This window comes from Oreochromis aureus, linkage group 12 (assembly GCF_013358895.1).
Source record: "Oreochromis aureus strain Israel breed Guangdong linkage group 12, ZZ_aureus, whole genome shotgun sequence".
Taxonomy (NCBI): domain Eukaryota; kingdom Metazoa; phylum Chordata; class Actinopteri; order Cichliformes; family Cichlidae; genus Oreochromis; species Oreochromis aureus.
Genome location: NC_052953.1, coordinates 5,277,980 through 5,303,619, shown reverse-complemented (window position 1 = coordinate 5,303,619; position 25,640 = coordinate 5,277,980). Strand labels below are relative to the sequence as shown.

The window sequence follows — 25,640 nt, the reverse complement described above, 5'->3', positions numbered from 1 at the left end:
TTAAAATATGTTTTTCTTTCATTTCATTCTTGTTTAGCCTTTACATGTTTTCTACTTTCTCATATTCTTTTGCACGACTTTAGACTTTTGGAAACGTGTGTACTTGTGTATACTAGATGAACAGATATTACTTCACTCCATGTTGTTTTTAATGTGCCACATTTAAAAAAACTGACTCAACCTAATAAAAATAGATGAAACCAGAGCAGGCCTGCAGGTGGAGGTGATAAGACCTCAGCTTTTACATATAACTATTCCTAGTTACTCAAACGTTGTCCCCGTGAGGGAGCCGTTAATAGAAATGTTAACATTTTTTGTAGACTCCCATGGAGCTTTGTGAATCTTTATCGCATTTTCACTGACTGCTTCTTGGGACAACCGAGGGTTTTTGAAAGTCATTTTTAGTTAAAGTGCAGATGTTATACTGATATTACAGTTTTGTAAGTCTCTGAAGTAACATTTAAACCTTCACAGAAAGCCGTGATTAAACACTCGTGTCTTTGAGGTGGGGTAAAGTGCTTCACAGGTCACATAAAACACACCACTGCAACAGACTAAATAATTTACCGAATGCTGTCCTCGTTGTCTGGATGATTTTAAACGTCTTAACTAGTCCCACTGAGTAGCTGTTGCTACCCATACCTGATCCTGTGCTTGTTGATGTCCTCCATTGTGAAGGAGGAGTACTCCCTCAGCTCCTGGTGCTCCTGCTGGGACTGGCTCCTGGTCAGGATGCCGTACATTGGCACCGACACCAGCTGGACTCGAATCTGGTCATCTGGGGATGTGTCATCCTGAGGGACCAAACAGACTTTTGTGATATTGTACCTAAAATGAAAACAACAAGTCTCACCTACAACTCTTCATTCACAAAATTATTCTGTGCTGTAAAATCTGGATAACAAGGAACTATTCTGACATTTTGATGAGCAAAGCACCTCCTGCTCCCGTTCATTCTCTTACTACTCTCCGGTTTTGGGATTTCCCTCATGTCACATAGATAGGATACAATGCATAAAACATTGCCTATGTTCCTCGGGTCATCCCCAGCCCTTGGATGGTGGTGCGCATCCATCCTCTGCTTATCCAATTCAGGGTAACTGGGAGGTTGGAGTCTTCCCAACTGGACAGGTCACCAGTCTTTTACAGGGCTATCACATAAAGATAGACAACTATTCACACATGCTGGTAATTTAGAATCACAACCTGCTGTAATCTAACCCCATGCATGTCATTGGACCGCACGAGGAAGCTGGAGTACATCCAGGTTTGGTTGTGGGATTGGTCATTTTTTGCTAGCCTGCTAAAGAAAACTAACCTTAGCTATACTGTAGGTGGCGTCAACAAGAACTGGGCTCTGTTTGTTAAATAAGGGTCACCCAGTCACATCAAAGCTGACTTGTGGCTTTCAAGGAAGAAGGGGTCTACAGCTTGTTTCAAACAATGGATCGACTAAGAGTCAGGTGCAGCTCAGGCCCCTGAAGATTCTTATCTATATCACACATTATAAAATCATCGGGTTGTCCATCAACATGTAGCTTTATAAAGGCTTCATATTTTAATTTCACAACAATAACATCTCATTTATTTCCACAAAACTGGAATGTTATGATATAAATGATATAAGGCCTTCATGTTGCCTTGCAACCACTTAGCAAGGAACTAAAGTGAGATTTATAGAGTACAGCAAAACCTCAGCCTTGCAGGGGAGACACAAAAATTGGCAAATTTTTTTTAAACTAAGAAAAACACATAAGCGTATTCTTTATTTATATTTACAACATCACTCTATATATTTTAAATTTTTCTCTATGCGACCACATCAAACCATACTGCAGCACAGGCATGTAATAGCACGATAAATGAAGATGATTTTAAACTGTGAACGATGCAAAGTTTCTTCAATGAAGTCCAAAAATAAAAATATGGAGCTGAAAATAAGCTGAATATATCTCTCCATCATTGAATGCCTACGCCTGTCTATTATAGGGCTGATATAGGGATGGACAGCTGGACTTTGAAAGATAGCACCAGGCCACAGAAGCAGCAAACAGGCCTGGAAAGGCCCTAAAATCAATCCATAGCTCGTGCAATGTCCATTCGCTGGCTCATGTCTCACAGAACTGCGAGCATAGTTTCGAGTGGGTGCGATCAGCTCCGGCAGCCGAGTCCAAACCAGGACGCGACACAGCCCGGGGACAGTCCGTTATCAGATCCTACTGTGGATTTTCACGCATGTGTTGTGTGTTCCCTGCTGCTTGGATTTTTTTTTTAATCCTGTTAACGTCATGCTTCATGTTTTGCTTCATTTCCACTTTTCTGCATCACCATATATATTCTTCTTCTTTTTCTTCTTCTTCTTCTATACACCATGTCTTTCTTTTTAATATTATATCTTTCTGAACCTGCCTGCACGACCTCTCCTCTCCACACATGACACTTGCATTAAACATAAACCAAAGCTCAGCGTAATTCAAACACTAAACACTCTCACTGGCACGCAGCTCTCCTAACTCACCGTGTAAGCCAGGTGTGAGCGTCTGATGACAGTGCTGCTTTTCTCGCCCACTTCCAGCGAGAGCGTGGCGATGGGGTCCTGCTGTGGCCCGCTGCCTCCAGCGCCCAAAACCACCACCTGCACTACCGTGGCAGCCATGGAGATACCGTCGCTAACTGAGAAGGTGATGGCATCATCTTGGGTGGAGAGTCCGGAGTGACGGTAGAGCAGGACATTGCGGGTGACGTCGCTGAAAGTGAAGGTGTCACCTGAAAAGACGGAGAAAATGTGGATATTACGACTCTAGTTTCATGTGTTGATTTTAGTCCTCCTGCTTTTCTGTTACCTTTCCACCAGAGACGCGGTTATACAAGCAGGGAAAAAGAATAAGTGAGGACAAAAAAAACTGACAATAACTAAATTTTTGAGGCCATAAAAATATTCTTTCTTCTTAAGCGGGTGGCCAGGCTTCTGTTTCACATTACCTTTAAAGCTGGTGAGCAGTTCAACTCAAGCTGAGACTAAAGTAAGTAAAAATGACACAAGCCCTACGAGCCAGCCTCGTGTGACTATGCTGTGTTAAAATCTATTAGCTAAACATCATATGATATGATAATTTACAGATCCCTAAAAAAGTTTAAAAACAAAAATCAGACAAATAAATGTCCGTCCATCCGTCCATCCATCCATGCATCCATCCATCCATGCATCCATCCATCCATCCATCCATGCATCCATCCATCCTCCTCTGATCCCAGCAGTGTCAGTGTGTTGTACTTTACCATTAGTCATGCGAATTTTTGTGTTGCCGTCAGTCTTTATCAGCTCTCCATGGACGGGAGCTTCTACCACCTCGAACTCCAGGTCATCTGGAGCCGTGTCAACGTCGCTCACAGCCAGCTGCTGACCGCCTGCACGCGCCACAGAAATGGAGAAGAGTTAGAAGCACGAACAGCTGGCCCTCAACAAGTTCTCTTCTTAAATAGTTTTTGTGTTTATATAATCTTACCGATGGCAGCTTGTCCTCCGAGGCTGACCTCCAGCAGCGGGTCCAGAACCTGAAACACCGGCGGCTGCTGGTGGTTTGTCAGCAGCAGGACAGCAAAGTCCAGCTCAGGCGTGGTGTGCTCGCCATCTGACACTGAAGCACACGCACGCAAGAAGGAGGAGAAGAAGAATATCATTAAAGCAACCACACAGATCATAAATGAGACAGAGGAAACACACAGACACAAATTAGTCCGAAAACAAACACACCTCTAACACATCACTGCTAATTAGCTTCCCAGCTTCTTTCACTTCACAAAGAAAACTTTTTAAGGAAATTTAATAAGCTACAAGTCTGGATTATAAAAAATAAAGCACATCATAGAGGCTGAAGTTATTAATTAATTTAAAAAACAGAATCAGTCCAGTTATAAGCCAAAAAAAGGTGTTAGAGTGTAAACTCTACTTGATGGGTCCACTTGTCACTTTGCATTAACACATGATTTAAAATTGAAACAGCAACAAGCCAACTGTCAAGTGTCAATTGTTTCACCTGGACATAAATGAGAGGGAAAAAAACAGCTTCATATAAAATTTTATTATGATTTTATTATTTTGTTGCTCTTTTGTTTTACCTTTTCAATAAATTCTTAAATAACCTGAATTAAAAAGACAAAATTCCTGAGAGTTTTCGCCACTGTGTGCCTCTGATGGTGTAGCACTTAACACATTTAACTGGCAAGTAAAAGGTTGCTGGTTTGATTCCAGCTGGAGACACAAATACCCTTTGCGTTTGTGTCAGAAAGGGTAAAACTCGAGTGGCAACAGAGAGCTATTTTATCTGCTCCACACATTTCTGTTCATTTCTTCCTTCAGACTGAAACGTTTAGACTTTAGATGAGTGTTGCCGTGAAAGTAAGTGAAGGGACGCAATTGAAACAACAGTCCCACAATAGTGCTGAATTATGCTAAAGCCCCAAACAGATTGCTTTAACTTTTTCATGTCTCTGACATAAAATGAGAAGCTACTTAGAGAGATTACTTTATTGTTAAATTGTATTTATTAGAAATATTGTTGTTACCAAATTTCCTGTTATTGTTAATAAAACTTTGTGTTTCACTGTAGAGCAGGGGTCTCAAACTTAAATGAGCTGTGGGCCACTGCCGGCACTCTCATGTCAGGGCCACTTTAGTGTTCAACTTGTACAAAAAAACAAACAAACAAGAAAACAAACACCCACAAATATTTATGAAAAAGTCATGTTTTGTTTGTTTTTTAAAATTTCAAATATTGCATAACAAGACAAAACTGCAAATGTGAAAGCATTTTTTGTCTCACTCTTAACCAACTGAAGCCGTTCATTGAACTACCAAATAAACAAACTGGTGCTCTCTTTCTGGCCGGACACTTCTGCTACAATTTTGTTCGTATTTACCAAAATAAAAGCGCAGACATAAGTGTACACATTAGTTTTTGACTCTCTCATTGAACTAACACAGCCAATCCCTCACCATGTTTGTGCTCTCTGCTCATGTTGCCTTCATATCAAATAATTTTTTGCTTATTAAAGAACTTATTTTAACATTGCACTCAACAAGAAACAAATGCTACCTAAAAAAGTAACTTCAAGGAATAAATTGCTTTATATTTCTTCACGTCAATATACAGGCTGCAAGTAGTGGTGACGCGGACCGCAAGTGGCCCCCGGGCCGCGAGTTTGAGACCCCTGCTGTAGACAGACATGAATATTCTACCCAACAAGACACAAGGGGACAATTTTCCCTACCCATCGTAAGAACCAATTCATTTAAAAGCACAGGTTTATACAGCTATGGAGGAACGGCATTTCAATGCAGATACAGATAAAACTAATGAAAACTTTTAAAACAACATTTATTTGCTATAACTTAACCACAGGTACAAATTCTTAGAATGAAGTCGCATTTTTGTGTTTGCTTAAGTAATGATGGTTAATTTAAATGTCATGTAAAGGTTATGTTATCAGTGCTTAGCCTGATATGAGGCAACTCTGTGCTATAAGGAGCTGTTTTTGTTGTCTGCATGTTAAAAGCTGAACCAACATTATTATTTTAAATCATTTATTATGAATGAAGACAATATAAATGAGCACAGACACAAAGTACACGGTTAAACTGATGAACATGAATGAACTCATCAATCTGATTAAGATTAATCCAATAATGACTGTTTATGAAGTGTTTTATCCACTGTTATTAATTTTAATGATGAATAAACTTGCATCACTTAGAGTAATTGGAATAACTGAGAGGGTGATTTCTCTGAAACACCATAAAATCGTGATATTTGATGAAAACTTATTAGTACAGCTCAGCCGACTGAGAGCTGTAATATTTATAGTTTACCATAGAAAGAGTTTGTTTGCACTTACAGTATAAGTAGAGTGACCTTTGTTTGAACTGAGTTAAACTGCAATACAGACTTATTACAGTCATTTGTCTGTCAGATTCAATACAATAAAACTGGTGTTATTGCTTTTTGGAGGGCTGTTTAGCTGTTAGCTGCGCTGTAATTCACTGTAATTAGTCTAAACTCACAAGTGGACTTAATTGTTGTGTGTCTGTTTAGCAATTTTCTGTTTTATTTTGGAATTGTTAGTCTGATCACACAGTTGTCAGTTTACTTCCTTTATGACTCCTTTATTTATATATTTATTTATCATATATATTTGCAGCATCTCTGTGCTCGCTGATGGATCATCTTTCCCGCTTGTTCAGCCAAGCCTTCCAGCAGTCCCGTTTTTAGTTATATTCCTCTGAGTTCACACTTGAGCTTCTTGTGTATGACCTCTCCTGGATTTTTTCCAGGAATTTTCCTTTGTTTACTCCTTGCAGATTTGTTTGGCTCGCTACCGCTTCACATGTACGACCGGTGCCTGTTTTTGCATTTAAGATGTTTTCGGTATTGTTGATTTCTTTGTAAACACCAGAACAGAACAGAAACAGCACAGTGAGTGAAAGTTCCACTTAATGTCTCAGTTTAAACTGAGAGCTGATGAATAATTTGGAACGGATTAAAGCCAGAAAACTGCCACAGTGTTTTTGTTGTTCCACACACTGAATTTGCAAAAAAAAATATTTAAAATGAAAAGCAGCAAATGCATGTAATTACCAAAAGCTGATCACTAATGAAAGGTGTGCTTGTAACTAATCAGTTAACTGGCTAGTCTGCTGATTACATAATGAAGAAGAGAAGAAGTATAAACTTGCTAAAAAATGTAAATGCTCAAATTAAATATAAAAACAATATCTGAGCGCGTACAGCAGCTGTTCCGGTAAATGTAATTTATCTTCTGCACTGCAGATCAACAACAGTGTCCTGATAACTGCAGCTGAACTTTAGGTAGAGGTCATTTTCCTCTTTTAGGGGCCTATAGAAGCCACTTAAAGTCTGAACTGGAGCAGAGGCTGAAAGCACTGTGTGCTCCCGAGAGCCGACACTAAAGTGAAAAACACTTTGGTGACACCTGTAAACACAGACTGCTGTTGGAATGGAGTTAGAGAGTGGTGGCACTCTTCCAAATGTTGAGTAAGCCTTGTTTTTATCTTAAGGTTCAAGGTCAAAGTTCGAGAACAGAGAATCATAAAGGATCTGAAGACTTCAGTTGAAGTGGATCAGTGTAGTAATGACAAAGGAGCGAGGGACGAAGAGGAGAAGAGGATGATGAGGAGCACTGGGTGTGAAAAGAGGAGAGATTAGAGGGGTGATGAACTTAAAAGATGAGAGAAAGATGAATAGAACAGGAAAAACAAAAGAGGTGAGGAAAAATCCAAGGGGAGGAACATTTATGGGGAAGATAAAAAGGAGGAGAGAGGAAACAGGAGTAGGAGAGGAGCAAAACAGAGAGGTGAAATTCATAGAGAAGAATATAAACTGTACGGTGGAAAAGAGGGAAAAGGAGAACTTTAGGACTGAAAAAGGGAAAGGGATATAATTAGGTAAGAAAGGAACTGAAATAAAAATGGAAATGAGAGAGAAACTAATTAAATAAAGGAGACATGGGGAGGAGAGAGAAGAAGAATAGGTGGAGAAAAGTTGAAGGAGGTGAAAAAGGGAAGATAAAAAGGAGAAATTGATAGCAGAGGGGAGAAGACGGGAGGAGAGAATGCAGTGTGGAGGAGGAGGTGAGGATTGAGAGAAGATTTACGATGAAAAAGATGAGAAAGAAGAGCTGGTAAAAAAAGAAGAAGAAGAAAGAGGACTGGGGGAGGAGGAGACAAACTGCCTCCCTTTTGTCTGCTTCCTCCTCTTACTTTTTAAATTCAGCAAGATGAAGTATTTACCTGTGAAATAAACGCTCAGCGACTCCGGCAGGCCTGTTGGGGTTAAAAAAAGAAAGGAGTTACAGCCGGGAGGCGATAAAAGTAAAAAACAGAGGATTCAGGCAGCGGTGACGGCGCGTTTCACTAAAGAGAAAAGCCCATACTGTATAAACTCAGAGGCGATGGGGATGATTTACTGATGCAAAGCTTCCACTGGAGCTCCATAAACCCAGATTAAGAAAATAAAAGTATGCTTTGATGTCGGATTATGGAAGATCTTTTTAAACAGAGGTCTGTGCTTCTGGAAACGTCTTAGCGTCCTCTGATTGTTTTGAAACATTAAAACTCTGCTCTTCCTTGTCCGACCTGTCCACCTCTTCAAATACTAACCAGGCAAGGCTAATTTTATTGTTAAAAGCTTTGCAAGAATAAATGTGATGCATGACTGGCAACAAAAGACAGAAAAAGTAAAGATTACTCAAACTTTAATAATGATTAACATGTAATACTGTAATATAAACATTCAGTTAGGACCATTTGTTTTGAGACAAACAAAATGTGATTGAAGTTTAAGATTTCAGCTTTAATTCGAGGGGTTTAACAATTTTTACACTTAGTCTCCCATTTTCAGAAGCTCAAATGTAATTAGACAAACTATTAAAGCCATTTAAGGCTTTAAAAGCAGTTAACATATTTGTTTTTACATCTGACAGTTAGCCAGTATAGACGAGGTTCACTCTGAGTGGGGCAAAGTCCCAAATTTACAACAAAAAGGTGCGATATAATTCGAGATTAAAGTCTCAAATTAATGACCAGAAACTGCAAAGTCATCTGAGATTTTAAAGGCATCATTTTAGCCCAGAGTGACCATTTTATCAGAAGCATCCAGGTGAGAAGGAGGGAGATGAAGGAAGAATCCAGCTTTGGGAGAGAGTTGGTTGTTAAAGCAAATCAGAAACACTCAGACTTGACACTGACTGTTTACTGATAGCACCTGTGTGAGTCTCAGGCTAGGTAGGTTCAAATGATTATTGAACCTTGGTGCAAATGGCATCTGTCAGTGGATGAGACCTTTCAAACCCTTTATTTTAGTTACAAGCTTAGTTTTTACAACATGAGCATTCGGTTTACTTAGTCAAAGCTCTATAATGGAGTGACAGGCAAACAACAACAAACTGAACCGGTGAAGTGAGACTTATTAGTTTGCAAAATATTAAAGTGCTTTGACAAGTACAATGAGTGTTGTGTGCTTTTAATAAACAGCACAGTGAGTGACAGTGGACGCCACGCTGAGATTAGATAAACTTCAGCTCCAGCGGCTTTGTGTCATAAAACTACTAAACGGACATCGTGTTATAAAGCTGAGATCACTTCTGCAAAGCACTTGTAGCGGGCGAAGTTTAAAATAACTCCTGCTGCTTCACATGAATTATGTTTGATTTTTCAGAAAAACTAATGGACAGATAGTTTAAACAAAAACAAGGACAACAATCAAAGAGGTAAAACAGTGTTATTCAGTGACAGGTCCCTGAACTAAGCACATCTGGTTCATCTGGTGCATAAAGGAGCTGGAGGTTAGTGAAGTGTGAGTAACATCGTACCAGTGAAGGAGTACTGGTAGAGCTCCTGGAGGTGTGACGGAGCCTGCGGCGGTCTGTAGATGATCTTGCCGTTATTCACATCAGCCTGAGTGAAATGTTGCACGTGTGTGTGTGGCCTGTCACGGTGCTCGATGGTCCCTGGAAACAAAAAATCAGCAAATGATGAGATTTTGTTTGAGCATGTAGCAAGTGAAACAGTACAGAGAGCTGACCGGGTCACTAAAAATGCTGAGAATAATGCTGGAAGTATGATGTTAAAGGCCAAGCAGAAAAACAAAATAATAATAATAATAATAAAATAAAGAAATACAGGATGTGATCAAGCATTTTGGGGCTCCATCCATTCAGGTCACAGGGGCCAGCGTCTCTCAGAGGACACTGAGAGAGATCCCAGGATTCCCAGCCTGTGTTCTCGCCCCGGGGTCTCCTCCCAGCTGGACATGCCCAAAATACGTCAGATACGAGGTACCCAGAAGGTTTTTGCACATTGGAGTCTGAGGCAACATTTAAACAAGAATATCACAAAAACTATTAAAGATAATGATGTAAGAAATTTGCTAGTTAGAGTGAATGACCCTGATTTTTCTAGCCTTTAGAGTTCTTGGCAAGATTATAGTTCAGTGTTACAAATTTGTCAATTTCTATTTCATCAGTCTTATTAAAGATATATTTTTGGGGCATTTTTGCCTTTGATAGTAAGAAAGGAAAAATGGTAGATAGAGGAGGGAAAGATGCACAATAAAGAGCTGTGGGTCCGACTCCAGCCCATCTGCTCAACCAGTGAGCTAAACTCTCTTATAAGACTTTGTTTAAGACTGTTAGCTACCTTGTAGTAAAGGAAAGCTGCATGCCATGCTTTAATTGAAACAATAAGGATGCTCATTTCTCCCAAACAGCTCTTCCCTCTGAAAATGTGGTGGTGAAATCCTTTAACTTCCAACTTTATTCTTACAGAAGACTGGAAACTTCAAACTTATTTTGACCAATATACTGTAATTTCACTAAAAAGAACTAAAACTTTCAAGGTTTAAAAAAAAAAAAAATCGTGATAAATATTCCCACAAAAACAGAAGTTTTCCTCCTCCTTCTCATTGGCTCCGTTCACAAAGTCTACACACAAATTTATCAGTCCATTAGCTGATGAATATGACCCATTGTAAATCGCTTTTCCCTTTCATTAGACAGAGAGCTGAAAATGATGCAGCACTCTGACAGATGGTCCAGCGATGAAATGAATGTCTGAACGGCACATTAAATTCAGCAAAAATGAAAGCAATGCTCATTCTTATACACGGAAAGACGATAATGAAATTATTTTGGAGGGCGGCGATGCTACTGAAGCAGACTTAGAAGCAGAAGGTTGGTAGTTTCTGCGACTCCAAGCAGGGAAAAGCCAAACTCTTGCTCTACAGAACATGAGCCCCCTTCCTAAACTTTGTAGTCTCACTTTATTTTATTATACAGTAATAAAATGTAACAAGGTGCACTTTGTATGCTCTTTATCAGAATGGGGACAAACACAGTTGTGGCCTCATAAGGCTCCTTACACATAAATTATGATCTAATATACTGCTGTTCATTCTAAAGTATGCAACACTTGTGCTGGCTTAGCCTTTAAAATAGTGAGTTAAACACTGAGGTTGGTGGGTAACACATTCAATGAGCCTTTATCCACATAGTTGGTTCACTTGGTGAAACTAAAATGAGGCCACTTAAACCACATCAGGTTATATGACCACAAATTCAGGTGTGATATAAATGAGATGGCTGCAGTACGAGTCTGTGTTGATTTACTGGTCCATGTACATTGCTACCCTCGCCTACTGTTGCAAGCTGGGAACAAAACCAAGACTGCTGGTACAGATCAGAGCTGCTGCTGCTCCACATTGAAAACAGCCAGCCGAGGCGGTTCAGGTGGTCCAGCCTCTTGGATGAGGTGCTTCAGGCAACGGAGAGATTACGTCTTTTAGCTGGCTGATATCCCCCCCAGAGCAGCTAGAGGAGGTGCCTGGTGAGAGGGAGGTGCAGGCATCTCTGCTTTGACTGCTATCCCTGCAAACTGATCCGGATAATTGGCAGAAAATGGGATTGGAAGGATGCCACTAACCAAAGCTAAAATCACTGTAGGGAAAATGACTTTCTTGGAGACTAATTTGGACACATTACAAGAGAAGTGTGTCGTAACATGACGTTTATGTACTTTGTTCCTATTTTTCCCGTTCCTTGTTATTAAAAATAACATCAAATAAAGGTCAACATTTTAAAGGAATATTTTGGGTGGCAAGTCTTAAAAACATGATCAGTTGTATCAAACAACAAAGTAACCGTGTGATAAACAAACGTGGATCTGATGTCCTGATAGAGTAATTTCCACTGAGCACTACGAGGTCTCAACCTGCAGGAAAGTAAAGTTTCTTCTAACGAGGTTCAAATAACTGTAGCAAGACTCGTGCACTATGTACCAATATTAAAATGTGACAACATTTCAACTCCTCAGCAAATATTTGATGCCTCTGCAAACAAGAAATTAACAAGAAGTAATGCCTTACTCAGAAAGAACAAGACAAGATTGTCTGCAGTGCTCTGTTATCCTCTAATACCAAAAGATATGACTGTACATTTTAGATAATGTAAGACTTCCAGACAAATATAGAACTCCTGTTCTCTGAACCTATTTGCACATCTCAGGTAAAAACTCTGAGCCTTGGTGCCTCCTCTCATGATTTTCTGGAGTTTTCTGTCCATTCTCACAGCTGCTGCAGTGCTTTACATTTTTGGTCATTCTCATCAATACTAAATTTCATTTTTTGTGGTTTTGGTCATGACATTTCTGTTTTGCAGGCTCGTGTTTTGATTCATTGTTATTCTAGTATGCTGAGCTTTAGTGTGCCTGGATTATGAAGTTCTGCTTCATGTGTTGGGGTAGTTGTGAATTCCTGAATTTCTGCATTCTCCCCCTCAGTTAGTTCGTTTATATTTCAGTGTCTTTTTGCTTCAGTTGGGGTCGTAGCTCTCTTCCTGTTTTATTCAGACAGCTAGTTTCCTCTTGTGTTGATTTGGGTTTTCATTCGTGTCCTGATTGTTTCTGCCTGTGTCTCATTTTCCAGCTGTGGCTTATCACTAATCAGCCTTCTGTGTGAATACACAGTCCAGGCTTCCCAGTATCCTTTGCTAAGGAACATTTTACTCTGTGTCTCTCTGTGCATTTCACGTCTGTTTGGTTATGTTTTTGCAGCCTCGGTAAATTGGCTCATTTTCTGTGACACATAATTTGGTCTAATTGTGTCTAATTTTGATATGACAGCGCTACATGTGGATTTTTCGTCTGTCCAAAATTTGGCTGTAAGTTGTCTATCTACAGTCGAATATGGCACAAAGCACTTCATCTCTATTTGCATTTTCCCACAGATGTTGTGGATGCAAAGAGTTTTCCAGTTTTATAACAACCAAAAAACCCCAGAAAAAAACAGGAAGAAAACTTTGCCTCATTGCACCGCTCCATCCCACCAAACTGTGGATTAACAGCACCCGACTTGTGACTATTTAAGTGATAATTAATGAGGAACAGTATAACTTCTTGACACTTTAATTTCTCCCTCTCCAGTTCTGAGCTGAAAATCAAACACGAACTCAGAAACCTACCCACTGTATCTAATTATAAGGCTCCTGCCCCCTGACAGGAGTTAGATTTTAATCCTTTTAATCTTTTCCACATTATGAGGGAAAAGCTGCACGTGTGTGTCTGTGTGTGTGTGGCTGACCTTGTCCCGATGGTAGTGGTTTGGTGATACTGTAGATGAGCTTATCGCTGGGAGTCTCAGAGTCGACGAAGGACAGCGCTGAAGGCGTTATCTCTGTCACCTGATCCTCCAGAGCCTACACACACACAGACCCACCCACACACACACAGACCCACCCACACACACACACACACACACACACACACACACACACACACACACGTTAAGGTGAGAAACGAGGTAAACATAAGCTTCTATATCCTCCACCTCTGATATCTAGGCAGAAAACAACAGAAAACACACACAAACACAAGAAAGAGTCTCTCCCGGGATCGTGTGCAAAAGCATTTCACCAGGAAAAAAACTCAAAAAGTTGCAAGATCCAAGAAAAAACTTTCGGCTGCTCCTTTTTCAAAGTGAAACTCAAAAATGTGTCAAAACAAACCCACTAATACAGCATAATGTCTCCAAAGCCACTTCACAATTTAAAAAAACCCAAATTATTCAGAGGAATACTTAAAAAACTAATTGTAATTGTAACTAATTGTTGTGTGACTAACAGGATAACCTCGATGTGTGTAGACATTTTGGTCGCACTGCACTCTATTAGTGGGAATTCTTGGACCAATTTGTGAGTTTTTTCTTATAAATATGTGTTTTTCTCGCCTCGTAAATAAAATCAATCTTAAATATTGATGTGTTACCTTTTTTTGGCTTTGCACTTTATAGATATTCCCCACATGCTCGTCTCACATCCAGCTACACGGCGAGAGCCGCTAAGCCCATGATGGAGGACGACTCGTCATAATGAAAGCAAGTTGGTGATTTGATGTTGTGGCTGAAATAATGTGGTTGAAAAGGACGCTGTTGGTGTTTAGAAATGATTTGTATGATTTATTGGTCCCAGAAGTTGAAATATGTGAATTCATTTCCATTTATCATAAATAATTTTTCGTCTCATGAATTCGTTTTTTCTTATAAATTTCTCATCCTCGCTGTGATCTTTTCTCTTGTAAATTTATGAGCTCCTTTCTTTAAAATTTATGAAGTTTTCCCTTACAAATGTACGAGAAAAAAACTCACATATTTATGAGTTTTATTCTCTTAAATGTCCTGTCATTTTTCTCCTCACAAATTTATTACTTTAATCTCAGAATCTGAGGGTTTTTTTCCCCTCCAAAAACTACAAGCACTCCCCAGACCACTTACATTTTCTTTTTACCTTCAAAAGCTCTAATATGCCGTCCGAGTCTCTAATTCTTGCAGCCACTCTAATGTCTCCTTTTTTAATCAACGTGGTGTCGAGTACGAGACTTTATAAATGAACTTTACACAGTCGAGTTTTAAACATGGATTTTGCTGAATTATCTCCCCAGGAAAAAATTTCTGTAGCTGAACCAACATCCAGTGAACAATATACAGCAGACTGCACATTTATTTATGTATAAATTCTTTTTGATTGGTCAGATGGTGACCTCTCTGCCCTCTGATGTTAGCATTATAAACCTTTGGTGCTACCTGGTGGGGTCACTCAGCTCAGTGGAATGAGAAACAGATTTCAGGGTGAAAGGTCACCAGGCTCTCTGGTCACTAACCATCTTCTCATAAGTTTCTTAATCTTCTCAAAAGCAACATTTTTGGGGGGTTTGTTTAACAGGAAAACATACAGCAAGGATGTCAGCGCGATGTTTGAAGACGTGCAGCTCACAGTAACGTGACTTTGACTTCGGATTTGTTTTTTACTCCAGACTAGAACCCAGAAAAGATCAACTGATGGTTATTCAGAGTCAAAACTATTGCTGGGTTTTCACACAAAATCATGTAGTTCAGTGCAACATAAGAAAAAAATGTATTTTACTGTGTTACAGCAGTCAAAACAGTAAACAATACAAAGCAGGTTAGTAAATTATAAAGCTTAATACGGTTAAAATCCTCAAAAGAAACAAGCTCAGAATAAATTAAAGTGGTTTAAGAGGTAAAAATCTAAATATAATGACATTTCATGTAAAAAGCTGAATATAATACAATAAATGGTTCTACAGAGTAAAATTTTAAAAAAGAATATGCATTAGAGTAGCTATATAGTTGACAATAACAACATAATTTGTTATTGAAGCCATTGTTTTCTAAGACTTTCATACAGCATGTCATGGCTTCCATTATGGTGTCTCTTTGCGTGTTTTTCCTCTCACCGTGATCTGTAGGTCGCAGTCGGGGGCCAGCTGTGGGAATCCTGGGATCTGAGGCATGACTCCTATGGTGAAGGTCTGAGCATCGCTCTGAACGACTGGTTCTGCCTCTGTGGAAACCTGCACAGACAAACAGGTACACAGCCTCCTATATGAGAGCCGCTTCTTCAACAAACTCGATCCACGTCAGCATCCTTAGTCTGCCTCTGCTCACTGTAAAGCTTGAAGCCTTAAGTCTCAATTTGCAGCATACCAGCTCAATAAATGTCTTGTTTTTCTACTGCAAAGGTATATTATAATTCATTTCTGAGTGACACAGCTGATGACATACTCCTGAGAACCACCAGAAGTAAGACACAACCGCTTTGATGAAAACAAGCTGCAGTCTAATAACTGTGAACAGGAACAGAAAGTGAGCCTGGCATCAGACTGCACTGCAGGAATGAGCCACAGAGACTCAGTGTGCTTCTTTTCATAAATCACTGCCTACACCGTGAGAATATTAAAAAAGAGACATCAATCTGAGTAAAATTCAGCTCGTGTTTTAGTTCTTCTTTCAGCACTGGAGCAGTTATTACTCTGAAGCCTAAACACTGCTGTTTGCTCTTAAACGATGTTCTGAAATCCACACTAAACGTGTTTTAAGACTTTTAAAAAAGGACGCAGATGGAGCCTCTGAGGGTTTTTGTTAAGGAGCATGTTGCTCTTTGTGTTGACAGCAGTGGACAGCTGTTCTGCTTCTCCACGTATGCTTCAGGCTGATGTGTCTGTGAAGTAAAAACTTAAAGTAATCAATTACAAATGAATGGAATACATATACATATACAAAAAACTTGCATTTTCCAGTGTTTATATATTTAAAATTATTTATTTTAAGTAAGTTCAATGTCACCGTTATTACTGTCCCCCAGGGGGTGTCCAAATTCAGAGGCTGCACCTGAGGACCCGGCCTTCGTGGTCTAAGTGGGCCGGGTCCTCCGAAAGCCGGGCAGGCCAGAAGTGAGCGACTGTGACGGTCTAGCCCTCAGAATTACGTCACGAGATCTCTTTGTGGAGTGAAACTCTGCCGTCTGCTCCTTGCTATCTAAATATAACCGGATGCTGGCGTAAATTCTCGGCCATCACACGCTTCTGTTTATTCAGAAGCGTGTTTGACGTTTATTCAGCTGTGTGAAAACCCCAGAGGAACCCTCTGGAGGGATTAATAAAGTTTTATTTAATCTTATCTAATCTAATAACTTTAATCTCAGCCAAACTGATTTACTCACGAACAAATAAAACACTGAAAAAAGCCAAACAATAACATTTTTAGCTCAGTGACTTAAGCACAATATTATATTATTACTGGATTTTTCCTTAGATAGTTAGATAGTTAGTTTTTGTTAATTTATGTTGTAATTTATGTTAGGTCAGTCTGTCTTGTCTCTGCTAGCCAGCTAACTAGGCCTCTTAGTTAGCTAGTTTAGTGTTTTCTGTTAATTTATGCTGTAAATTTATGTTGCATGTAGCACCTTGGTTCTGGAGAAACGTTGTTTCGTTTTAACTGTATATTTAACTGTATATGGTTGAAGTGACAATAAAGCCAACTTGACTTGACTTGACTTATATATCATGTTTAACCTGAGTAGCGAAAGACCGCGGGGGTCTGAAAACGATGTGCCGGGAGTTCGCTGTTCTCGCCAGCTCAGATATTTGAAGTTTACACAGCTACATTCTCGCCTGAAAATATGCTAAAAGTTTATTTTGCGACCCAGAAAGAGTAATAAGAGTAATATTAAAACTAAGTAGCTGCTGCCATTGTTGGAAACTGGAATTGGCTGGACCGCGCTATGAATTCAGGGATATGGTTTTTCATTTTTGTTGTCTGGGTGGAAAATCAGGAGAAATTCGGGAGAATGGTGGCTCCGGAAGATTTTCGGGAGGGGCGCTGAAATTCGGGATTCTCCCGGAAAAATTCAGGAGGGTTGGCATGTATGCCTCTCTATCCCCTCTCTGATTTTGGTAATTCCATAGATTGCTGGTCCGGAAACCCAAACAAAACACGAAATAAGAGGCTCTAATGTAAGTGTCCTGTCTTTGGTGGCTTCAGTTACTCAATGGACCTTTGTAAGATCTATCTATCTATAAATATATCTATATCTCAACATATATATATGCACACACACATATATACACATATATACATATATATATATATATATATACATATATATATATATATATATATATATATATATATATATATATATATATATATATATATATATATATATATACATATATATGCACGAACATGTAGTGGACTTCCTCTCACGTCCACTTAAGGCTGGCTCCCATATTAAATGTTCAAACTGACAGTAGAATGAAACAGTTGTAGGCGCTGCTCTAGCTCACCTGGTTGAGAACAGGTAACCTATATGCTGAAAGCCTGCAAAGGCCTGATGCTCAAGTCTTCCCAGGACCATTTTCTGTGCGTCATTCCCCCTCACTCTCTCTCACTCTCTCTCTCTAATATCCTTTCAAAACTAAAGGTCATCATATGAAAACTGGAGTTAGAGGCTTGGCCACTTTGATTGATGCTCGAGTCGCTGTCGGTACACTTTTGAATTATTTGAATTACATTACAGCTCACTGTGTTGAAATCTGTCCCTTACTTTTGGTACTTAATTACAGTACTTTATGTATAAGTATCTGTGTATTTGTCAGTCAATTCAGTCTCTAACCTTTGACCTCTCTGCGTGTTTATGAAGCAGCTGATCGTTTCAATTAGAATTTAGGATTTTACTAATTGCTGATTAGAGAAAGATAATAGTGGATCAGATAATCGTCTCTGTGTTCTTCACTGGAACAGATTTGAAATGTAGCTCTCTTCCCGTCTGCTGACGCAACACTTTTGAAAACTTTTAAGCCGATGCACTATTGTCTTACTCGAGCCCTCTAACGTATGTAGCCATAAATTGTTTAGTCCCCTGATAGACATGCAGAGGCAGAAGCCTTGGCTGTTCATTCTAAAAGCCAATTTCTGTCCCCACTTACTTATTCCACTGCAGCTTGTTCCTGTCACATCAGTGGCATTTGCAGGAAGGAAAGTTCAAGAACCTGTAGTCAGCTTTGTCAGTCAGAAGTAATGTAGGAGCAGCATGAAGCCTGGAGTCAGCGGCACCAATCACAAGTAATGTGTTGTCATGAGAGGCAGTGTTGAGTCAGCTGGATTTATTGAAGCTGGTGCTGCTGCAGAAAATTATTGATCATGTTGATTTGCTTCAACATAAAAAGACATACCGTATTTTATAATCTTCATAAGGTTTAAAATCCAATCCAAAACTCAAAAGATGAGACTTCCAAAGAAAGATTCAGCAGCTTTATCGCTGCCAGAATACTGCAGGACTGCTACACCTTAAATGTAAGACTTCTGAGACCTTTCAAATACCACTTGAAATAAAATTTAGGACCACCATCCAACGTGAATACACATCAAAAATTAATATGGACTTTTTGTAGGAAGAAAAAAACATTGGTGTCAGTTAAAAGAGAACAGTAAGGTAAGCACGGTGTTTTCCAGGATTTTTTCTCAGTGGAGTGGGTCATGAAAGAAAAAAAACAAGGCACAAGAGCACACAGGAAGCAAGAATATTTGAAATAAAGTGAAAATTGGCATTGATAAAATTAGGAATGTCTTGCAGGCTCATTTGTAGCTTCACATGAAATTGGCAGATTTACTGTTACAGTTTCTCTTTATTTGTTTCATTTTATTGTAACTGTAGTCTGAGAGTAAAAATTGATTTTCTACAACCTGGTTCTCATCAATCAACATCTTCTAGTATAATGTTGTATTTCTAATAATGACCATTTTCTTAAAACATAGGCTTTCCTTGTGTTTTATTCACATATTGTCTCAAATCTTTTAGTTTTATTCAAAAGAAAAAGATAATGTAAAAGAAAAATGAATTTCCCCTCTCTACTCAGCATACAATAATGACGAGTGCTTTAACCTTTGTCCTTTAGATTGAGTATTTCGGGCAGTCGATGTGGATGAGTCTCTCTGCATGAATCATCTGACAATTTCTCCACATCCTCACATTAAAAGCTAAAGCAGCCTGTGTCACTGTTTCTCAAAATCAAAGGATTTGTCCTTATTGAAAATGAGGTTGACTTTTAACTTTCCCTGAGAATGATTAAATGGTGACTCAGTGGCTCTGCATTGAATTTAAACATACAATTCAGCAATCATTCAAGTGTGAAATATGGACAAGTTAATGTCTTCAGTCCCAAGACTCGCTCCTTATGTTTGTCCTTAAATTTGAGCTGAATTTGGAAAAAAGCGTTGAAATTTGCATGACTTCAAACGACCTCTGATTATAACTAATTTATAATCCTGTACTGTGCATGAGACAGGGCTACTGGGACCTCACCCAGAGCCAGATCCGGGGTATGGCTTCAGGGTGAGGGTCTAGTGACAGGGCTTTAGCCCACGGGGCCCAGATGGGCTTCTGTCCAGCACCCACAGGACGGGGCGTAGACATTTAGTGCGGGCAGTTTGATCCCTGGTTTCTCAGACTGTGTGTATCTGTGTATGTATTTAGTTTATGCAACTACTACTGACTGTACTGCTGCCCACTTTTCTTTTTTGATTTTAATCTCAAGTCATATTTTCCTGCTTAATAAAGATAAATAACTTGCCAATAAATCTTTTAAATTGTTTTTGGAGCTGTCTACTCACTGTGACTGTAACATAGCTGTCAGTTAACTTCCCATTAACAAACCTGATAAACCACGAGTTGTGTCTTTTCTGAGGTTTCTTAAGATATTCCTCAGCTTCCAAACAACAACATAAAAGTCAAGCGTGAGAGAAGAAAGTTGCAGGGGCACAGATCCCGATCCCTCTGGTTTGAACGCGGTTTTTGATTTATGTGCAGAATGCTGCTGAGCACCCTCCGTTCTGAGCAGAGCCCAGAGTTGCAGAACCAAAGTGAATTTCAAATCAACCCATTCCAAGAAGGCATCGCATGCTTTTGATAAAAATCCAGAGGAGGACAATAATACCACCCTGACAAACTGTCAAGTTTAATCGTTACCTCTAACAAACTGCACAAAACCCGCTGACGGGTTTCGCTTCTCTATGCCATGTCTTCACCACTTCCCGGAGAAATGATGAGACACTTTCGAATTTAATTTGAATTGAGCACTGTGTAATTGAAATGCATCTACCCTGATGGATGAAGCCAAAATGTGAGGGGTTGGACGGAGTGTGAGGCATGATTAGATGTAGCTACAAGCTTTTGGCTGCCTCTTTTGTTTTTCTAATGGAGGTGATGTGAAGCCGAGGCTGGCGTGAAAACACTCTAACCGTGGTGTGATGAATATGCCATCGGTTTTAGTGCAATTGTCTTGAATTTGAAAACAATTTCAGTGTAATTTGGTGTCATTAACGCTAATCGAGATAGGCCACTATGGGTGGATTTTAAGTGCCTATGCTTCACACGGAAAGTTAAAACAGAGGGGGAAGAAATCTGCAGTGAAAAAACTGGAAAGAGGGAAACAAACCAGGAGGCATAAATCCAGCCAAAATGCCGGCTGCATTAACAGACACTAAACCAGTAGTGGAGTGTTTGGTGCATAAAACAAATGCTGAATGATAAGCAGGCTGTACTTTCTCAAATAAAAAGCAAAGAACATTTTTATAGCATTCTATAAACCACACAGTCTCAAACGGTTACAAGAATAAAGAAGAGAGGAGCAGAGGCGGTAAGTGGTGAAAGAGAGAGATGAGCTGGAGGGAGAGATGTTGGAAAGGTTGGAAACTTACAAAGGAGAGAAGAGATAAACACAGAGAAACACAACAGAGAAAAAGGCCACAAAAGAAAAAATATTACAAGAAAAATGTGTCGAAATGTGTCCCTGTCATCATCTCCATTTCTTATTTCTTATCCCCCTGAAGTTTCATCTCACGGTGCAGTTCGTATTAATTTTCTTTTATCGGGTTTTGGAAAATATTGATACCTTGCAGTGGTATTAGCACACAGTCAGTGGCAAAAATATCTCAACCCCCGCAGTTCAGTTCAAAAATAATCCCTATTTGCCTTAAACTGGGTTCAGTGCAGCAACTCAGCTGCTTTATACGGTCCTTTAAGACAGCTTTCTTCTGATTGGCTACCCTTCACAAACAGAATGTTTGAATGACAGATGGGTGGGTCTTATCCCTGAGATGACCACATTATTATCCACTCTGGCTTGTGTTACATAATATGACCTTACCATCTAAAATTTTTGTCATGTTCAACATAAATATTCAGAATATAATGAAAAGCATATTTCATGTGTTATAAACATGTTTTTATTACACTTTATTAATCATGTTTTTAATGCATCTGCATATGTTTACTTTAAGTTTGGACACTTGATGATTTTGCTTTGCAACGACTTCATAATAAAAGACAAAATTTGTGATGCTCTGGTTCGAGTTAGTTTTCTGTTTACTTTTGACGGTCTGTGCTGAATATTGCAGCTTTCTTTGTTTCAGTTTTGTATACAAAACAATAAGACACTGCGGATAAGATTATTCATGTGTTTTATTGTCTCCAACACGCATGATTGCATGAATGCATGTAAAAACCGGGACGTTAGTGACACAGTAGCTCATCTGGTTCACGATCCTGCACAATTATCACATCAATGTGATGTTGACCTTGAGCAAAATTTGGGTTTGCAAGTTTCACTAAAATCTGATAAATACCTGAGGAGGAGTAGGAATTCATCTCCAAATAAATGCAAGGACAGACAGACACCTTGCCATGGAAAAAACTGAAGAACAACGATAATAGTCTTGCAATATGTAACTTAGGTGAGCCAACTAAAAAACAAGAATGCAAAAGTTATGGGTAGCTATTCTGAATGTATGTATGTATGTTTCGTGTAACAATCACAGATGGTGATAGATTTTTTTTCTTAAAAGAAGAAAAAAGAAAAAAAAACAGCGACCAATCAGATTTGAACCATTTTTCAAAATAATATTCCATCAAATTATGATGGTGAATAACAAAATCTAGGATACTGGTCCAAATGCAGTAGAAGTACTCGTTTTCTACTTTTAAGAATCTTTGAGGGCGTACCTGCAACTCGAGTGTCTGCTGCTGCACACACCCAAGCTCTCTAAGCATGGCAGCTGATGACAGACGTGACACTGACACACTTGTTATATGAGAGTAAAGGTATCACAAAACCCGCATATTTCTCCTCACCGTTTCAAGCAAACATGTCCTTGAACCTGAAACGTTCAGGTTTTAATGGATTCTGGAGAATAACTGACAGCAGCATCACGTCCCGTCCAACCTACGTTGTAGCTGGCTCTGTGCTCCCTTGTGTAAATTCTGATATTTTAATGGTTCCAGTGCTTTTACTTTGATTTATATGGACTGATTTGGATGTTAATGGGTTTAATCCACTTTCACTGTACATCACAGCCTTTTTCTTTTACACTGTTTTCTTCTGTTTTTCTTATTATAAATAGTTATGTTTATTAAAAGTCTTTGTTTCTTATATTTTAACACACATTACTGAAAAGACAGAACTGCTCAGTTTGTTATTTTGGCTGTGGTTCACCCTGGAGTAATATTGCCTTGTTTATTGTCACATTTTTTGCTCCTCTGCTTTCGTTGGATAATAACTTATCACACTTTGGGAAAATCAGCAGTCTGTGAGTTTTCTGTGAACACTTTAAACATGTTTGTATTAATTAGAGTGTATTAGAGCTTTATCCTCTCCCTGCAGGAGTTAGAGGTTTTTCCTTTAATCTGTCACCTGTAGATGTTTCATCTCAGCTGCCAGGAGCCAAAACAAGGACATGTGTGAAACTGGTCCTCTGTGGACAGGGTGCATCAGCACTGACCTGGAACAGGAAGGAGTCACCGCTGCTGCCGGTGCCAAAGTGGTGGTACCAGACTGCACCGTCGTTCACATCTTGCTGCGTGAAGGAAGTCGTTGCTGTAAAGCTGCGGTCGTCTGTTAGCGAGGGAAGCCAACCCTCTGAGGGGCCGTCAGCCGGCATGGACACCAGCAACACCTCACCTGGACGGAGAAGGTGAGTAAGATGTTATATTTGCCTTAAAAGCAAAATTAGAGCTGAAATTTATGTTTAATAAAGTTTAGAAATTAAATTTGAAGACTCTTTTAAATTATGTACTAACTGTTTGTAAATCTACAATATTACAATCATTCAGCACATAAAACAGCTTGTTTGGAAATATTAAAGGAAAGTGTGACTGAGTGTTAAGGTACCATATTTGGGTTGCCCCTCTGAGGGGAGGATGCTGTAGACAATGTTATCAGTGCTGACTCCTTTGAAATCTGTCTGCAGGTACTTTTTATCCAGTCGCACCATGCCTCCCTCTTTCACCCAGGTCACTGGAATGGACAACATGTGAGGAGAGTCTCCAGGCTGAAAAAACACACAAACATCAAAATATTTTAACATTATCTCTGTGGGAAACATTATAGCCCAGAGAAGACTGTGATTTCTATGTGCTCTAATTTATATTTGGTGCTTTCTGCTCTGGGACGTCCTCTGAAACCTGATGTGGTGGTAAATACAACAATCTGAGTCGGAGCTTCTGTTCAGGTGTTGCCGTCATCCCACATGTTATTTCTGTCATTGCTGGATTTCTTTATTGTAGTGGCGCTTATTTATCTTAATTTAATGATGATAATGATTTCATGTTAATGACGATTGTATTCATTCACTAAATTCCACTTTTACACCACCTTTATACTCTCTATGGCTTGGACATGAGCCATCTAATATTTGCTTATAGCTTGATTAATCCAATTAAAAGACTAAATCTATTGGAGCTCACAATAGAAACTATTCTGACTTATTTCTGAACGATTCCTTTCACCATGTTCATATTCATTTTTTCACAGGTGAAGTCACACGTCTACAACAAGCTCATTTTTTATACTCTTTGTGTTTCTCTTCGTGTTCTCCATAATAGATGTTCAAGCAGACGGAAATCATTAAATTTAAAACTTCAGTTGAAATAAAATGTTAAATCCCTTATATTGATATCATTTCCATACAATAACAATACGATATGAGGTTCGGGTAATTTTAATACAAGTATCTACACTTCTATATCTGGTACGTTCTGTTTTGACCTTGATGTTGACATGTCCTTCAAAGTAACGGTTTATTTACAGTGTAGGAAGTATCCACCAATTAACTGTTACACAGAGAGCTGTAGCCAACCCAGGTGTTTTTATTTGATGCTGTTAGCATCACCCAGTAAGAGTTTTAATGGAAAGGCAGAAAGGAATGCTTTGGGAAGTGGTCAGTCAATAATCTCCTCGTCTCAGGCTTTTAGTAACGCTAAGTTGTATTTTGTTCAAATGGATTACCAGTGAGGTTAATTTACAATTTTAAGGTGACGACTGAACTGGGCTCCCGGTTTGGAGTTGCCATGGTAACCAAAAGCATGCATAAATGGGAAGCATAAAACGGGGACGGCAACAATAAAACATCACATCAAAAGCAGGATCTTTTTTGGAGCTGGCTTGCAAAGCAGCTTGCAGCTGAGCAGGAACTATAAACAGGCTTAAGTAGCTTAATTAGTGCAACTTACATATTCAGCATATCTGCCAAGCTGATTGTGGCCTGAACACTATGCTCAATGTATGACAAACCAGTGCTTTTATGAGTTGTCTTACTGTTTCTGTAAATTTCTGTTTGTAACTCAAAATTTTGGAAGGATAACATCCATCCATCCATTTCTAACGACCATCTAATGGTGGATGGCTCCAGAACCCTGTAAGACTGAAAATATAGTTACGGGGGATCCAATCCCACTAACCATAAATAAATGAAATACATTATCCCCTGATTACCTTTTAAATCTTCACAGATGCCAGGTATTTACTGGAGGTCTTGTGTAAAACTTTAAACAGGTGCAGCGGCATCACATTCGTTTACATTAACTTAGCTTTCAGACACAGTAAACTATACAATATGATAAGTGTCAGTAAACTTTCATCCTCAGATGCAGCTCGATGCCAGTCTCACTTTACTGTTTGGCTTCTTTTAATCCACATCTGTTCTGAACTCAAGTTTGTGAGCCTTTCATGAAGTTGTCTGCCAGCTTCAGCATCACCTGAGTGCAGAGTCTACTCTGAGCTCCACCGATCAGAAATGAAGTGTCACAAAAAAAACTCAATATGTGTTTTCTTTGTTTGAGAAGTTTCAGCTCAACTTCAGAATCAGACTTATTTTCGTGATGATTTATTGATCCACGTCAGAGTTCCCCCTCCAGGAGAACAAAGAGCAGGATTAGCTATA

The 25,640-nt window shown here is 39.2% G+C and overlaps 1 protein-coding gene across 1 annotated transcript in view; it reads right to left on the bottom strand.

The window, feature by feature from the left end:
• fras1 (Fraser extracellular matrix complex subunit 1) overlaps positions 1 to 25,640 on the bottom strand; it is a 303,563-nt gene that overhangs the window by 59,206 nt on the left and 218,717 nt on the right. The window contains exons 29-38 of the mRNA XM_039621075.1: positions 23,591 to 23,750; positions 23,202 to 23,380; positions 15,320 to 15,436; positions 13,149 to 13,263; positions 9,388 to 9,525; positions 7,808 to 7,840; positions 3,507 to 3,638; positions 3,280 to 3,408; positions 2,519 to 2,766; positions 643 to 794 (exon numbers count right to left, since the gene is read on the bottom strand). Coding sequence (XP_039477009.1) covers positions 643 to 794; positions 2,519 to 2,766; positions 3,280 to 3,408; positions 3,507 to 3,638; positions 7,808 to 7,840; positions 9,388 to 9,525; positions 13,149 to 13,263; positions 15,320 to 15,436; positions 23,202 to 23,380; positions 23,591 to 23,750 — 1,403 coding nt within the window. The remainder of the gene's footprint in view (positions 1 to 642; positions 795 to 2,518; positions 2,767 to 3,279; positions 3,409 to 3,506; positions 3,639 to 7,807; positions 7,841 to 9,387; positions 9,526 to 13,148; positions 13,264 to 15,319; positions 15,437 to 23,201; positions 23,381 to 23,590; positions 23,751 to 25,640) is intronic.